The sequence below is a fragment of the Cryptotermes secundus genome, unplaced genomic scaffold (genome assembly GCF_002891405.2).
Source record: "Cryptotermes secundus unplaced genomic scaffold, Csec_1.0 scaffold620, whole genome shotgun sequence".
Taxonomy (NCBI): domain Eukaryota; kingdom Metazoa; phylum Arthropoda; class Insecta; order Blattodea; family Kalotermitidae; genus Cryptotermes; species Cryptotermes secundus.
Genome location: NW_019723312.1, coordinates 589,671 through 605,060, shown reverse-complemented (window position 1 = coordinate 605,060; position 15,390 = coordinate 589,671). Strand labels below are relative to the sequence as shown.

Genomic DNA, 15,390 nt, shown 5'->3' with positions numbered 1-15,390 from the left:
TAGAATTACGATTGATTTCCAACAGACGCAGCCATGTCTGTGGTAATAAAATGGAACCGTTACATATTTCGGCCAATGGCGACCATCATCGGAGGGCACCAACACTTCAAAGGAAATGTTTCACATGTATTTTGCGCATGTATTTTCTTGTAAGTGTTAAAACACTAACTTCACAGAGCTAAGCCTTTCCTAACAATTCGATAGTTGAGCAGCTACTCAAGAATTTCCCAACATTTCACGGGGTCCGAAGGTTCATTACCGTATTCACAACAGGCCTCCACTGGTCTCGATCCTGAGCCACAACAATCCAGTCCATACCACCCCATCCTACCTCTCTAAGATCCATTTTAATATTATTCACCCATCTACGTCTAGTCTTCTTAGTGATCTCTTTCCTTATAGCTTTCCCCACGAAAATCCTATCTGCACCATTCTCCCCCCATTCGTGCTACTGGCAACACTAGCATTTAAACATGTTTTGTTACAAATAATACAATTTTTAGATTGATTGGAATCTTGCTGTGAGTCACAGCGATGGTCGATGCTGTACTTCATGGAATTCAATCATAACTTTACTTATACTTTTCATTTTATTTGCAAATATTTGGTACATTTTCTTCTTTGTTCAATTCTGATAATCCCCCCCCCCTCCGGCTGTGACTACATATTACCAAAATTTTGGTGATCCTACCTTTGCCTGGAAGGTGATTCCATGCTGGAAGGCCTCCTCTGAGTGCAGTGGTATCCGTGTATCATAATCATCGTTTTGAACAAGATTGTACTGCTTCTTGGACGGCATAGCAACAACACAAAGATGTAGTGCACACTGTAGTTCAAACTGGAATGACACACATCACTCAGTTCCAGTCAAACGCCGCTATGATTCACTTCTAATGTTCTCCGTTTCCTTATAATTCCAACTTGTATCACACTTATTACGCCAGCACACGTGGTATGATTCCATTCAACAACTATGTACACGAAAATGACGACGCTACAACGATCTACGGGGTAAACCAACACAAAACGCGGGCCTATTATACCTGAGTTCATAGAACCTCATGGGGGAATGTCAATTACTCTGTTAACACTCGCTCCAATGCGAAGATGCTGTGGCAACACAGCCGGCCGGTGTATATATCTCTCCTCTTCTTGTCATTGGAACTCGACACAGAAATAGCACAGACTCAAGAACTTTAGCATGCTTGCCTTTACAACTAGCATTTAATTTACTGCTCTATAACAAAATGTAACATACAAAAATGAATGGAGAGGAATCGATAAAACAATGACGGAGGTACAAATAACATTTTATAGAATAAATGGCTTCCCTTCGTTGCAGCTCTGATTGAAAATCTGAAAAGATAAAGAGATTCCACTCCTCTGTTTCATATGGCTTGAATCGTATCTGATATGTGTTGATTCCACTACTTACGTATTTCACACACTAACTTGGCACATTACACTAATGGCACGTTGATTATTTTACGCAATAACGTAAAATATAAATAGAGATTTATAAATGCTGAGGACAGAACCCAGTCCCTCCAAGCCACAATGCCAGCTACCACAATTTACGCGGTATAGTATGGTTTCACTCGTGCATTGCAAGATGCTGGAAATCTCGTTGTCTCAGCGACCCCTCGAACACAACCGCCTGCCCTTCAGTTAAGCTCACCGGCCGTCCACACGAACTTACCGGTCTGACGGGGCCCTCCCGCGTCCTGCAAACATGCAGCTCCCGCCATGACCGGCCATGACTACAACGTAACGGTCACGTGCAGCTAGCAGAGCCATCTACTATACAAACGACGAACTGTAACCAGTCGGCAACGAAGGCAACTTTGTCACCGACATACAGAATTTCCCGGCAATTCCTGGCGATAATTTTAAGCTCCCCGGGTACATCTAGGCCAATTTTTTTTTTAATTTGTTAAATTATCCTGTGTCCTACTTAGGATTGAACAAAAACACACTTTTAAAACTAGGTAAAGTTTTTTGTATCAGTAGTTGGTAATTTCATTTTTTTTTACTCTAAATTCTGTTTTCCAGAAATCAGAGGGGTGGGAGAACTGCCTCTCTTTCTGCCCCTGCAAATGTATATTAAATATATTTGAAAAGACACATCTTAAGGCAATAGGTCAGAGTCAGGAGGTGACTTGATTGGACTATGACACTTAGCAGTGTTCAAAATTTGTTTCTGCTTCCATATTCAATTAGTAAGATGGATCTCAAGGAAGTTGAAGATGCGAGGTGGATGGAACTGGCTCAGGATCATGTCCAATAACAGACGCTAGTAAACATAACACAACACCTCTCAAAGACAGGTGAGAAATGATACAAAATTTTAGTCACAGAATCTGAATGGAACAGATGACATAGGACACAAATGCATAACTGGGAAAATAATCTTAAGAACTGAGTTCAACTCAACCAGGATAAGTCTCGGTACTAGGATCTAGTGTACATGGTAACAAACCTTCGGCTTCCACAGAAAGCAGGATCCCCAGAAGGCCTGTGTTCTACAGAGTAAGCTGATATACCACAGTCAAAGAGTTACTTTATGCCTGGCAGTTTCATTTCATCTTGGAGCCTAGCCCCTTGGAGCTCAAGACCAGAGATATTTTTTTCAACTGAACCCTCAAGTTGATAGTCCTTATCTAAAATTATGAATATGCTTGCCCTTCTCAAGTATATATATATATGATTTAGCATCAAATGAAGTATTGGTGGCAGAACAGTAATGACCAATTATAAAATATTATCTGAGCATTTCATCAAAAAATGATGATGGTCAACGGTATCTTGCACAATCTCAAATTGAGTTCCATTCAGATACAAAATAAAACACTGCTCACACTAACTTGCTCATTTTACTGAATGGATGGATGGACAGATGGATGGGCAGATATACAAGTTAACGCAGAAATAGGATATAACCTAAAGGCCAGTATTTTACTTCAAGTTTTGGTCCAACTGATACATTCTTCAGTTTGTAAATCAAGAAAAATTCATAAAAAAAATTAGAACAGTAAACATTTCATGTTAATATTTCTGTTTCACAATAAGAGCCTCAAATGTTTCTATTCTGTGCTTCAGTGAGCATCATTAAGCTCCATACATTCCAGCAACTTCCTAGAGAAAACTTGCAGTGGCTCTCCATTGCCAAGAACTCCAATAGAGGCAGTAATGTCTCTTATATACGAGTATAAAGATATTTCATCAACGCCATTCATACATTTCTTTTCTAGTACAGATCTGTTCATAACCTCCAGTAAAAATTCTATTAGAATATTGAACATAACAATTGAACATGAATCTTTTATACGGGGAGGAAGTTGCCCCAGAACATGCAATATCTTAATAAATATCTTCACTTGGTCTCCTGTTGGCAAGCTCTTCAAGTGTGAAATTTCTTCATCCTGCAAAATAAAATGTAAATACATAATGATACGGGAATTTGATGGGCAACTTCATATAAGACAACTTCTCAGATCAATTCCATAACAGAAAGATATTATTAACCCTTTCTTATGGGCCGCGCTATAGCTCAAGCGGTTAGTCGCTGGCTTCCCACTGTGGCAACCCGCGGCTGGTAAAGTGAGATTTGTGGTGGACAAAGTTGCGCTGGGGCGGGTTTCCTCCGAGTACTTCAGTTTCCCCTGCCAATCTTCATTCCACCAAATTTACCATCATCATACTCACCCGGGGCAGGCTACAATAGGCCAATCAATGGCCACCGTGCCAAGTGGACCAAGTTGGAATCCACCCCCCACTAAGCGAATTAAAAAAAAAAAAACTTTTTATCCACTGTCAGAAACCGTCCACTGCCAACTTCATGATTTTAGTGCCACATTGTTAGCACATGTGGAATGTTACATCTTTGTTCATTATATTCTTTGATATAACTTCATGTAGTTTATATATGGCAGAGAGAGATGTCAGGACCCTTGTATCTATCTATACCAAAGCATCCCCCCCCCACACACACACACACACACACAAAACAAATTTAACAGATGGTAAAAATGAGCTTCTAAATAAAAAGGAAGGGATAAACCCACACCAACTGTGAAAGTTACGGTCTTTTGGTATGTGATGATCCTTCCAAACTAAAGTCATGAAGATGGAAGCAGCACACTCTTCTGAAGTACTGGTACCTTTCTACCAAACTGCATGGCATCACATCCTCACACTGTAATCTTCATATTCTTTCCCATGAGAACCTCACATCTTGCAAATCATGTCAACATCCATTTTATCACTTCTAAGTAATTTATACATAATGATGGAAGGAACATTACTGCCCTCTGTCATATGACTCCTTGTAGTCTGGTAAAGTGTTACCAATGTTTCTGAGGAACCTGACATGTCCAGCTTCAGGGTAGAAGATGTTGGTAACAGTCTACCAGACTACATGGCATCATATCACAGATATCTTCATAGTAACAACCATAGGAACTTCAAAGTAAACAAAGATGGAGCATTTAATCAGAGAATATTTTATGAAATAAATTAAGAAAATTAAGAAAAAAGTAAAGCTATCCCTGTAATGAGCTGTAGAGGCCCATAGGGTTGTGAGACATCGAGGCTGCCATACCTTCTAGACAACTGGCTCACAGATGGTGGTGAGGTTGTCAACCTTACATGCCAGCTGGCCAGCCTTTAGCCCCAGGAAGGTTCCCAGTACTCATTTCTGTTAGAGGCTGAGTTGACCCCACAGCCATTCTGTGGCTGGAAGGATTAGGTCAATAGGTGTGTTAGTAAATCTGGCTTCTTACTTCTTTCAGAAGTTACTAAGGCAAGGGTAACCCCCTTCCATATTAATTGGTACAAACCTTCAAAATCAATCCTAAGTTCCTGATACAGTAATCCAGACAAGAGAGGACACACTCATTTTCTTGGATACCTTTCCTTTTAATAAGACTGAGGAGCAATAAAACTGAATCAGCAAATATATGGATCTGTGGAGCACTGTCCTCCGTGCCCATGCACATCTTTTGCATCCCCTTGGCCAACATTTTCCATTCCATGGCAGTACATAATGGCAACAGCTGGAAACAAATATTAAAGATCAATTAACAAAATACAGTCTATAAGGACATTGTTCTTATTATTATTCTTCTCCCTCCTCTTCCTTCACTTCATGGCTGATCCCACTCCACATACCCATGGTCTTTCTCAGTCTCCCTATTCCTCTGGCTTGCAATATACAGTATAAAAAGGTAAAGCTGTCCATCTGCTTAATTAAACAAAAAATATACAGCTGCTCAGGATACGAGAGTTGGGTGCTGAAGACCAAACAACAGCGAAATCCATCTGATAACTGCATCAAGTTCCAACAGAATCTATTATTTCGTATTTGGTTCTCCAGCATGCATACTGCTACTTTTCTGAAGATACTACTACGTACGTAGTTTTATTTAGGGACGGCGTCTCCATACACTACCAAAATTTAGTCATAATCATTATGGCCGCTCTTGTGAAAATCGCCACTTTGTATTTTGATGCCCATCTGAATGGCCTCTATTTCTAGAGGAGGAATGTTCACATTTGATGGGAACTGACCTATGATGGAAAAACTTTTAAATATTAAAAGCAAATAAAATACATTCAAACAGTCAGGTACTAGTGATAGTACATCCCCAGAGACACACACCAAAAGCTACTTTTCATATTCAGAAGGGCTCAACACATGTAAATACATCTGAATCTTAGACTGATCCTTTGGGAGTAAACTTTATATACAGATAAGAGAAAACATCTTTAAAAACTGCACACACCTTTGAAAATGGAAAGAGAATACAGTGTTCTTTATTTTCCACAGCCTCAAATAACTCCAGTGCCTTTCTGTTACTGTCATCACTGAAGTCATCATTCTGCATCACCTCAAGAGGGAAGATGATCAAATTACATGGTGATGATGCCCATTCTCTTCCAAATTTAGTCCACAGCTTGCTGAAGTAACGTTTGTTAAGCGGAGACACAAATTTATCAAGCTTAGTCTGAAGCCATCTCACCTCCCTATCTGTAACAAACAAAGTGTTCTTCTACCCTGAAGATGTGGGAGGCAGGTTCCTGGAAAACACTACACCCACCTACAAGGTTCAATGCCATCGCATCCCGAATGACAGAAACCAGTTCAATATACAAGGAGCTCCTAGTCTCTCAAAGCTTTAATTCATTTTCATGCCATGACTACTTATGTCAACAGAATGAAAACAAAAACAAAGGAACAGCAATGCACTGAGGCTCCCACTGCAGTGACCATGAGGGCTACTACTACTTCACACATGAAACGATGTGTAACCCAGTACACAATCAGCGGAACATGCTGTCTCCATCTCCAGGCAAAGAGTAAACCAAGCAAGTAACCAGCAAGAAGCAGGTGGTGAGGACATGTCATAGCTCAGGGACTTAGTTGATGGCATCCCACCATGGTAACCCGGGTTCAGTCCCACGTCTGGGCACATGTGATTGGTGGTGGACAAAGCGGCACTGGGGCAGATTTCCCCTGGGTACTTTAATCTCCCTTGCCAATTCCCATTCCACCAATTGTTCCCCATTCATTAATCATCACTTCATCAATGCCGATCACAGCGGCCCTGCAGTCTAAGGCACGAACTGTCTTCCCCCGCTAGAACACTTGGATCATGGGTTCAAATCCCACTTGAGGCAAGGACGTCTGTGTGCATTTGTTCTGTATATGTAGCAGCCTTGCAATGCACTGAACCCCCCTCTTTCCAAGGAGTCTTACCAAGTGTGTATAGATTAAGAAACTGAAAAAGAGGCCAAGGACCACAAGGGCTGTAGACCCATGGACAGATATAGTCTCAATATTGACAGTGTCATTTAATAACTAACTTTAGATAAAACAGAAGCAAGCCATCAACTGGGTGAAGGAGTTCAGAGCCTTCATGCTGTCACCACACCATCTTCATCATTCTTCCTTCCACCAGCTCTCCTTCTGCTGCCACTTCCTCCCTTTATTCCCCTCTGCTTTCTTACAGCCCACTCATGACACTTCCCTCCTACCTTCTCCCACCTCCATACTTCGCAACTACTGACCCTCTTCATGCCAGTTCTTGAGTAACTGCACCACTGGCGGCTTCGCAAGAAGGGCTCAGTTCCATGAGTGAGTGAGTTTTGGGCCAGCTTTAGTTACTCTCCCCTTTGATCCTAATGGGTAACTCTGAGCTCCTTTACAGGTCTACAGCTGCACCAGGTTTTCTACACAGCTCACCTTCCTCGCCAGGTATTTGCCTGGTTTACTTTGCAGTCCTGTTAATGGAGTCATCAAGTTACTCCAAAATATCAGTGAACTTCTACTAGACTACAAGGTGTCACAGTGCTCTCCAAAATGAGCACACCCATAGTTTTGATGCCACAACAAATTATTAAGCTCTAAATATAATTTCATACAAACTATGCAGGTACACTGAAATTCCTATTTATTGAACCCGTGTGAGAGGGAATGGCTTTTCTTATACTAAATGGAGGAGTACAATAAATGTGGGTCATGCAGAGATACACTGAGAACGTATTCATCTTCTTAAATGATTTACTGTTTCTACACAAATAAATACAAGTGGATAATCAACAATATTAAATTAATTTAAAAAATAATTAATAACAGGAAATAAACACTGCAAGATCAAAATAAAAAATCAAAGCCACTATGATGACACAAGTGCCATGGTTTTGGCATGCGTTCAATACGTGATGTCACTTGCCAAAGATTACAATTGTGCTGTAACAATTTCTGACAGTGGGAAAACATGAATATAAATTCTTGTTTCGATCACAGTAACATTATATCGACGTATAATTTGTGGAAGAACAAAACTGTCTTACACAAAATGGGGGTTATTTACTAATTAAAAATTTACCAAACATGAAAATAATACTTGTTCATAATGGGATTCAGCTGGGACCAGACAAAGTATTCACCGCATAAGGAATTTCACTAAATGCAGTATATGAAATCATAATTTTGCTGTACACAGTTACATGATGATGTACCTTCAGTGGCTTTTGTACCCAGGAAGGTCTTCATTACATTCCTGACAATGGCGCACACTTCCTCACACACCGACACAGCTCCGCCTGAGAATGTCAGTATGTTCCACCTGCTGACTTCAAGAACTTGGGCCAAGACAACCAGCAGAGGACACTCTGCTACCCCACTGCAGCTTGTTACTGTCCCGTCTGTGAATGACTACAAGATACCAATGACCATTTAATTTGTCTGTATTTGTCAGAAGATGCATTGCTCTTTGGAATACACAGCCATCTGTCAATATATACAGAGTGTCCTGATGAAGGGTATTCAAAATAAAATTGTATATCTAGAAAACTTAATGTCATACATGTATCCCATTCATGTCATCACAAAGGAAAACCCTGAAATTTTTTGTCATGCCTGGCTTATGCGTGTGCACCAGCTGGAGACCTTCGGCAGCCTCAGTAAAGATGTTGATACCATAAGAATAGGTTCAATGCATGTTATGGTTAGCAGAGTTGCAATGTCTTACAGCTGTCCAGCATCAATCTAGACGGCAATATGGACTGAGGACTACAGGTAGTCTGTTGCATGTAAAATCTTCTGGAAAGGCATAGACCTCTGAAGAAAATATCAATCGCATTAGAGAGCCATTCCAGCAAAGTCCGCGCATATCAATTTGTGCTGCTAGCTTGCAGTTATGTACAAATTCCACATTCAACAGTGCACGGTGTGCTACACAACAGGCTCCACCTAAGAGCATACAATCCCACCTCGTGACTCAAGGTGCACGGGTTCAAACCTGGCGGAGGTCATGGAATTTTTAAGGGCGGAAAAATTCAGGGAACAAGTCCTCTGGGAGGGACTTTAAGCCGTGGGTCCCGTGTCGTGGCTTTACGGCATGTAAAAGAACCTCATGTCTCAAGGGGACCTCTGAGCCAAATTCAGGACATTTCCCACCCAACAGTAGTCTCTAACGCCTCAGGTAAATCGGGGAAGCATCGAGATACTGCTGAGCCAGTAGAGGCCGAATTCGCTGGCTGAGTTGGGACTGATGGCACGCACCAGTACCGGTAGGGTAAAGAGACCGGTAGAATATCACAGGGGACACACAATGGACCAATATTTGGTCTAAGTGCATGGGGAAACCCACCCTCTCCAATAACAACAACAACAACAACAACAAGAGCATACAAGATTCAAATGATTCATGCACTGAAACCAAGTGACCAAGTAGCACGCACAAAGTTTGCTGCAGACATGTTAGGAAGAATTGATTTCCTACACCAAGCATGCTTCTCGGACAAGGTGACTTTCCATGTCAATGGAACTGTCAACAGGTACAACTGCAGGTTTGGGGCAGTCAAAATCCACATGTCACATGTGAGTTGGAGTGAGGCAGCCCCAAAGTGAATGTGTGGGTCTGCTTAATGCATGATAAGTTGACTGGACCCATTTTCTTTTTGGAAAAAAGACTGTGACTGGACGTTTGGACATGCTGGAGCTGTATGCACTGCCCCAGTTACAACCTCAAACTATCCTCAAACAAGATGGGGCGCCACCACATTTCTGTCACCATGTTAGGCTCACCTGGACAGAGAGACCGCTGGGAGATGGATTGGCAGAGATGGACCAATCACTAGGCCTCCTAGGTCACCAGACTTTTCTTGTGGGGTTATGTGAAGAACACTGTCTTATGGGTTAAGATCAACAACCTTTAATACCTGAAAGCCCACATAAGGGACGCCATGGTTATGGTAACACCAAACATGCTTCAAGCATGGATATTTGTTGTGCCATCAAGGGAGAAAGTTATATACTCGGAAAAATAACTTTGATAGTTTTCCTTTCTAATGATGTAACCCATAAATGTGTATAATAAATGCTTTCTGAGATATAATTATTTTATTTTGAATACCTTTCATCTGGACACCCTGTATATGTTTCTTATTTGTAGCTGAGTTCCTTTCTCAATACCCACATTTTGTTCATTCTTCTCATTCCTTCTTGACGTCTCCCTATCCTTGTTCTGTCTACTGTCCTTAAGCATACAGATTTGAAATCATTTCATACATACATAAAACTGCTCAGAAAATTAGCCTGTGCCATGTTTACTCACATGTAATGTTTCCAGCCATAGCAACAGCTGTGACCAGTTCCTTACACTGAGACTCTCATGTAATGCAGGCAACAAACATCTCCTAAGAAACACTGAACCGTCAACAATATCATGGTTTATGAGAGTGACAGCCTGAAACAATTGAACACAACAAACATTAGAAAACTGTTCGGGCTGTAGTCACTGGGCTTGTGATATTGAAATATTTTGGTGGCTACTGATGTTTCAGAGTGACATGGTGTCTCCTTTCTCAGGGTAAAAGCGACATGCAAGCTGGAACCAAGGTGATTGCTTAGAGCCGAGGACATGAAGGCCAGTGGCAGCCAACTGTCAGGAAAACAGCTCTACTCAAGACTTTCCTTGCAACCTGACCACAATCTCACTCCACTCACTTGAACCCTGACGATAAAGACATCAATATACAGGACTATAATGTCACAGCCCAAAGGACCACAATCTGAACAAACACCTGCTGCCTCAATTTTCAGGAAGAGAAGAGCAAACGGTGTGGGAAACCCAGGAATCAGGCTGACCTTGTCCCTTCCTCGTTGCGCTATATCCACACACCCACCTTCCTGCATGGCATACTCCTCTGCCCTGAACATGCGAGCAGCTAGTTATTTTAAAACAGTAAGTACTTTTCTACTCTAATTATATGTCACATGCCAGATGATAGTGAGAGTGTCAGCACTAAAAACATATGACACCTACAAGGTTTACGAAATTTGATTTCTCCAGATCACTCAAATCATTCTTCATAACGCTACTTAGCAGAGACATCAGAAGAGACATCTTCTCATTTCCGGATGCCACAGACATCTCGTCTAGTTCACAGACACTCAGCACTGGATTCAAGCATTCCAGAACTTCAACCATCAGTGGAACCTGCTTAGAGTTTGTCAGTCCTTCATGCAATATCTTCATGACCACTCCAGCTGGACTCTGCATACAGAGCAACAGAAACTCTGAAAAGAACTGAAATACAAACAATAACATTAATTGCATTGCCGGGAAAGGACTAGTCTGTGTGTGCGCAACAGTGAATTATAAAGTTTGGAAACAGCGATAGCCCTGTATTAAATGTGATTAAGATGGATTGTAACCACAGTGGTAATAAATCTAATCATCCGAACTAGTACCAGTCATTCTTGTCACATGTACCGACCTACAAGTGCCAATATGAAGAACTGAATACAGCGGAACCTCCTTTTAATGTCCCTTGATTTCAGATTTCCCCTCATTCAATGTTCAATTTTGAAGATCCCAAGTCAACAATCTCACTGTTGAATTACTCATATTTAGTGTTTGAATAGGCCACGCCATAGCTCAAGCCGTTAGTTGCTGGCTTCCCACTGCGGCAGCCCAAGTTCAAACCTAGGTCTGGTCAAGTGGGATATGTGGTGGACAAAGTGGCGCTGGGGCAGGTTTTCTCCTAGTACTTCAGTTTCCCCTGCCAATCTTCATTCCACCAAATTCTCCATCATCATAATCACCCGGGGCAGGTACAATAGGCCAATGAGTGGCCGCTGTACCAAGTGGACCCAGTTGGACTCCACCCCCCACTATGTGAATAGTGTTCAAATACACCGATAAAATAAAACAAGTAAAGCTACCCCTGTAACAGGCCATGAAGGCCCATAGAGTTGTGAGACGTTGAGGGTCTCACATTATCTAGACAATCGGCTCAAAGATGGCGGTAAGGTTGTCAGCCTTACGCACCAGCCACGCTTCACTCTCCAGGAAAGTGATTTAATTAATTCCTGGTACTCATTTCTGTTAGAGGCTGAGTTGACCCCAGGGATAGTGCAGCTGGAAGGATTAGGTCAATTAAAAAAAATTCAATGACCTCATCGGGACTTGAACCAGCGACCTCTCGAATACACTGATACCAAAAAGATACCTTAAATGGGGGTTTCACCAGAAATTGTATGGGAAAGTATTTATATCAAATGTTTGATTCACCTTCTCCTTCTTCCCTGTCATTGTCACAGCTTTATTGAAGGCCTCCGTAGCCACTAGATGGAAATCATCCATCAAGAAGCTCACACCATTGCCAAATGTCACAAAAAACCACTGGACAGTATCAACCTGCTGTTCCAGAGATAAATGCTTCAAGCAGTCCAATCCGACATGCTTTATTTTACTGCACTGTTGATCGGCAGGTATTGAGCCAAGCGTGGCAACAATCTTTTCAAGAATCACTTTCACATCTTCACATTCTGCTAAGTGCAAATTATTTTTAAGACACTCCATACACCTCTCGTCAGACACAATAAACTCATTCAATCCAAGCAAAGCTTTAAACCATTTCCTCTGGGATTTTGAGGTGTCCGAAATATTCTTGATAATCAATTCTAAGTCTGCTTCTCTTATCTCATCAACTTCATCTCTGGGTTTCACCGCCATGGTTGACAGCATGGCGATCAGTTCACCTGATAATGGGAATTCAGCGTCACCATTCCGGACTTCCTTCAGTGCTTCAGAACACAAATACATGGCTTCACTTATTTCATTTTGTAAAGTTCGATCATTGTTTGCATCATCAGCATCACATTCTGCCCAAAATAACCATATATCTACTGTAATTGCACAAAAATTATTTTTGCAGGCTGACATAAGTTCATCAATATAATTTTTTGAAGTTACTTCCTTATTTTCAACTGCATCACAAAATTCTGGCAGAGACATATCATAAACTCCTGCTACATCCAACTCTTGGTCTAGTGGATTCAAATACAGTTTCAAGCAGCTTAACATCAATGATAAGATGCACCTCATTGCAAAACCGGCTAGGCGATACAGTTCCTGGGGACTAACATTACCCACCTCCTTTAAATTAGGATTTACAAAATACTGCAGTAAACTTTTCAAATAGCCATATAAATTCAACTTTGTACCGTTCATATCTGTACGGTGAAAGCGTTCAAGTCTTATATATTTACAGTAAACTGCTTTAGAAAGATCTTCAACAATCGGCAGAGCACGCAAAGGGCCCACAGAACCTATTTTGTCCAGAATCATATCAAGCAACTCTGCACCGAGTGCCAGGGGACAATAAATAATGCTTTCATATGTATATTTATGCAATGATAAATGCCATATCAATTCAACCATTAAGTCTTTGCTTAAGCTGGGAGCACAACTGACGATATGGCCACAGTTTGTATCATCAATCAGTTTTTCCTGAACACTGAGATCAGTGTTCAGCACAAGGAACATATGAATCCGCCTTAAACTCTGATCCTGCTTGGCATCCAACTTTGTTCCAGCCTCTATCCCCTTGCCAGCGATAATCTTGCGAAGCGCATCAACAACAGCGTTGATTCTGGAGTCATCACCTATAAAACAGATCATCAGTATATTATCAACTATTTTAACCACCCAGGACACTGATAAGAAATAAATAATGAGGAGCTTCATGACTTGTATTCTCCACCAAATATTATCAGGAGGACCATTTCAAGGGGAATCATGCAGGCACTGCATGCAGCATGCATGAGAGAAAAGAAAAAAGGATTGAAAATTTCAGTCAGAAAATCTGAAGACTGGAGACCACTTGGGAGGCCTCGATGTATGTATGAGCACAGAATTAATCTTAAGAAAGAGGAAAAAAAGGATATGGATTGGATTCACCCAGCTCAGCAAAGCATATGGTGGAAGGCTCTCACAAACATGGTTAATGAGCAGTAGTATCTTGCGGAATGGGATGCTGTGTAGTACAGTAGAAATCACTCATCACAGTTAACGATGTGAGAACCTTGAACTCAATGGTAATGAGCATTCACATCCCATACAAGGGGAGGAATTTCTTGACCAGTTTGGACACTATTAATTTTTGTTATGCTAGTGGCGTGGGAGTAAAACCCTTGTAAGACACAATAGATCACTGTGGTTGCAGTGCAAGGGTCAAGATGGCCCACCCCTTACATATTCATTCAAGTCCCTTGTATTGTGGCCACTTCTGGCCTATTGTACCAGCCGCAGATGACAGGTGAGGGTGATTGTGGAGCAATTGGTGCAATGAAGATTGGCAGGGGAGACCGAAGTACTCAGAGAAAACCTGCCCCAGCGCCACTTTGTCCACCACAAATCCCACTTGACCAGAGCCGGGATCGAACCCTGGCCGCCGCAGTGGGAAGCCAGTGACTAACTGATGGTGCAGCCCTTGGACACTATTAACTTCTCAAAAAAGTCTGCATGGAATCTGTTACCTTTTTAAATATCGTTTTTTAATCATAACTATAGAAAGCTTTGGTACCATCATTTAAATCTTCCACCACAGTGTACTGTAGTACTTTCACATTGTTTGGGTATTATGACATAAAGATATTATGAACAAGGAACGATGATGAAAAGCAGAAGACTGTATATAAATAAGAAAAAAAACAGTTTACAAAAACAAATTATTTTCTGTATTTGAGATCCAACTCCTTGTAGCAGTCCTTGAGAAGTTGAGAGTTGAATGTGACTGATCTGAGCTGTGACCATTATGTATTATTTCATATACATGCGTCTACTATACAAATACAAATTAATTCATGGATTATTTACCATTTTTTGATGACAAGAACCGGAGGTCTCCTACTGTCTTTTGTACACTAATAAGAGAACCTTGAACTACAGCAAATTCTTCACTGAATTCCATACTTCCTATACAGATGTATTCAATTCACGTTCTTTTTCATTCCTCATAGCATTCATCCCAAACACTGACGCTGTCATACCCGGTCATACCACCAATCTACAAGGTTATTTACGGATGTTATCTCCAAACGAGTCCTTCCGACTCTTTCCAGGCTTCAGACCCTTCACACCTTCCGCCACTTCAGACTACGTTAAACCACCATCCCAATAACAACACGTGTAATTTTTCAAAGTTGAATTTCCCTATTTATCACGTGCTCGAGGTGCAAAGGAATACATTACATTACACAGAGCTGAAATTACAATCTATGTTTGCCATCCGTGGTTACAAATAATATCACCATCAAAATGATTGAATGCAACATAAAACAAAATTTATTTATACAAATAGCTGCTGTTATAGACTCAATTAAAACGTGTTCCTAGCTGAATCCTGTGGCGAACGATGTTGAATCATAATGTTCTAATAATAAACATCTGATAAGAATAAACGACTCTTTAAACTGGATTGAATTAGACAAGTTGGCAAAATTATCATCAGGCACTGTATTCAGTACGGTTTTCTATGTAGTCACGGATCGTCATAGTGGTCATAGTCATAGTAAACCGTGGCAACATACTCCCC

At 41.1% G+C, this 15,390-nt stretch overlaps 2 protein-coding genes across 4 annotated transcripts in view; both read right to left on the bottom strand.

The window, feature by feature from the left end:
* LOC111861805 (carboxyl-terminal PDZ ligand of neuronal nitric oxide synthase protein) overlaps positions 1-1,731 on the bottom strand; it is a 164,870-nt gene extending 163,139 nt beyond the window's left edge. Inside the window, exons 1-2 of one of the 3 annotated variants that reach the window (XM_023846675.2) lie at positions 1,436-1,729; positions 692-1,004 (exon numbers count right to left, since the gene is read on the bottom strand). In XM_023846675.2, coding sequence (XP_023702443.1) covers positions 692-799 — 108 coding nt within the window. In that variant the 5' untranslated portion in view covers positions 800-1,004; positions 1,436-1,729. Of the gene's footprint in view, positions 1-691 lie in introns of all 3 variants that reach the window. The other 2 variants (XM_023846677.2, XM_023846674.2) reach the window with 2 other exon arrangements.
* A 1,198-nt stretch (positions 1,732-2,929) lies between these two features.
* LOC111861819 lies at positions 2,930-15,312 on the bottom strand. Its single transcript, XM_023846711.2, has 8 exons — positions 14,673-15,312; positions 12,084-13,459; positions 10,833-11,096; positions 10,122-10,253; positions 8,023-8,218; positions 5,784-6,028; positions 4,839-5,054; positions 2,930-3,422 (listed from the first exon to the last, which is right to left on the bottom strand). The coding sequence occupies exons 1-8, from the start codon at positions 14,764-14,766 to the stop codon at positions 3,096-3,098; spliced, it is 2,850 nt and encodes a 949-aa protein (XP_023702479.1). The 5' UTR covers positions 14,767-15,312; the 3' UTR covers positions 2,930-3,095.
* Between the last annotated feature and the right edge of the window lie 78 nt (positions 15,313-15,390).

Excerpts from the sequence above, each read along its gene's own strand:
- LOC111861819 (XM_023846711.2), bottom strand. The coding sequence starts at position 14,766 with ATGGAATTCAGTGAAGAATTTGCTGTAGTTCAAGGTTCTCTTATTAGT. Across the intron at positions 6,029-8,022 it reads GGGTACAAAAGCCACTGAAG|ATAGGGAGGTGAGATGGCTT; the intron begins GTACATCATCAT and ends TGTTTGTTACAG. Across the intron at positions 5,055-5,783 it reads TTCTCTTTCCATTTTCAAAG|CTGTTGCCATTATGTACTGC; the intron begins GTGTGTGCAGTT and ends ATTTGTTTCCAG.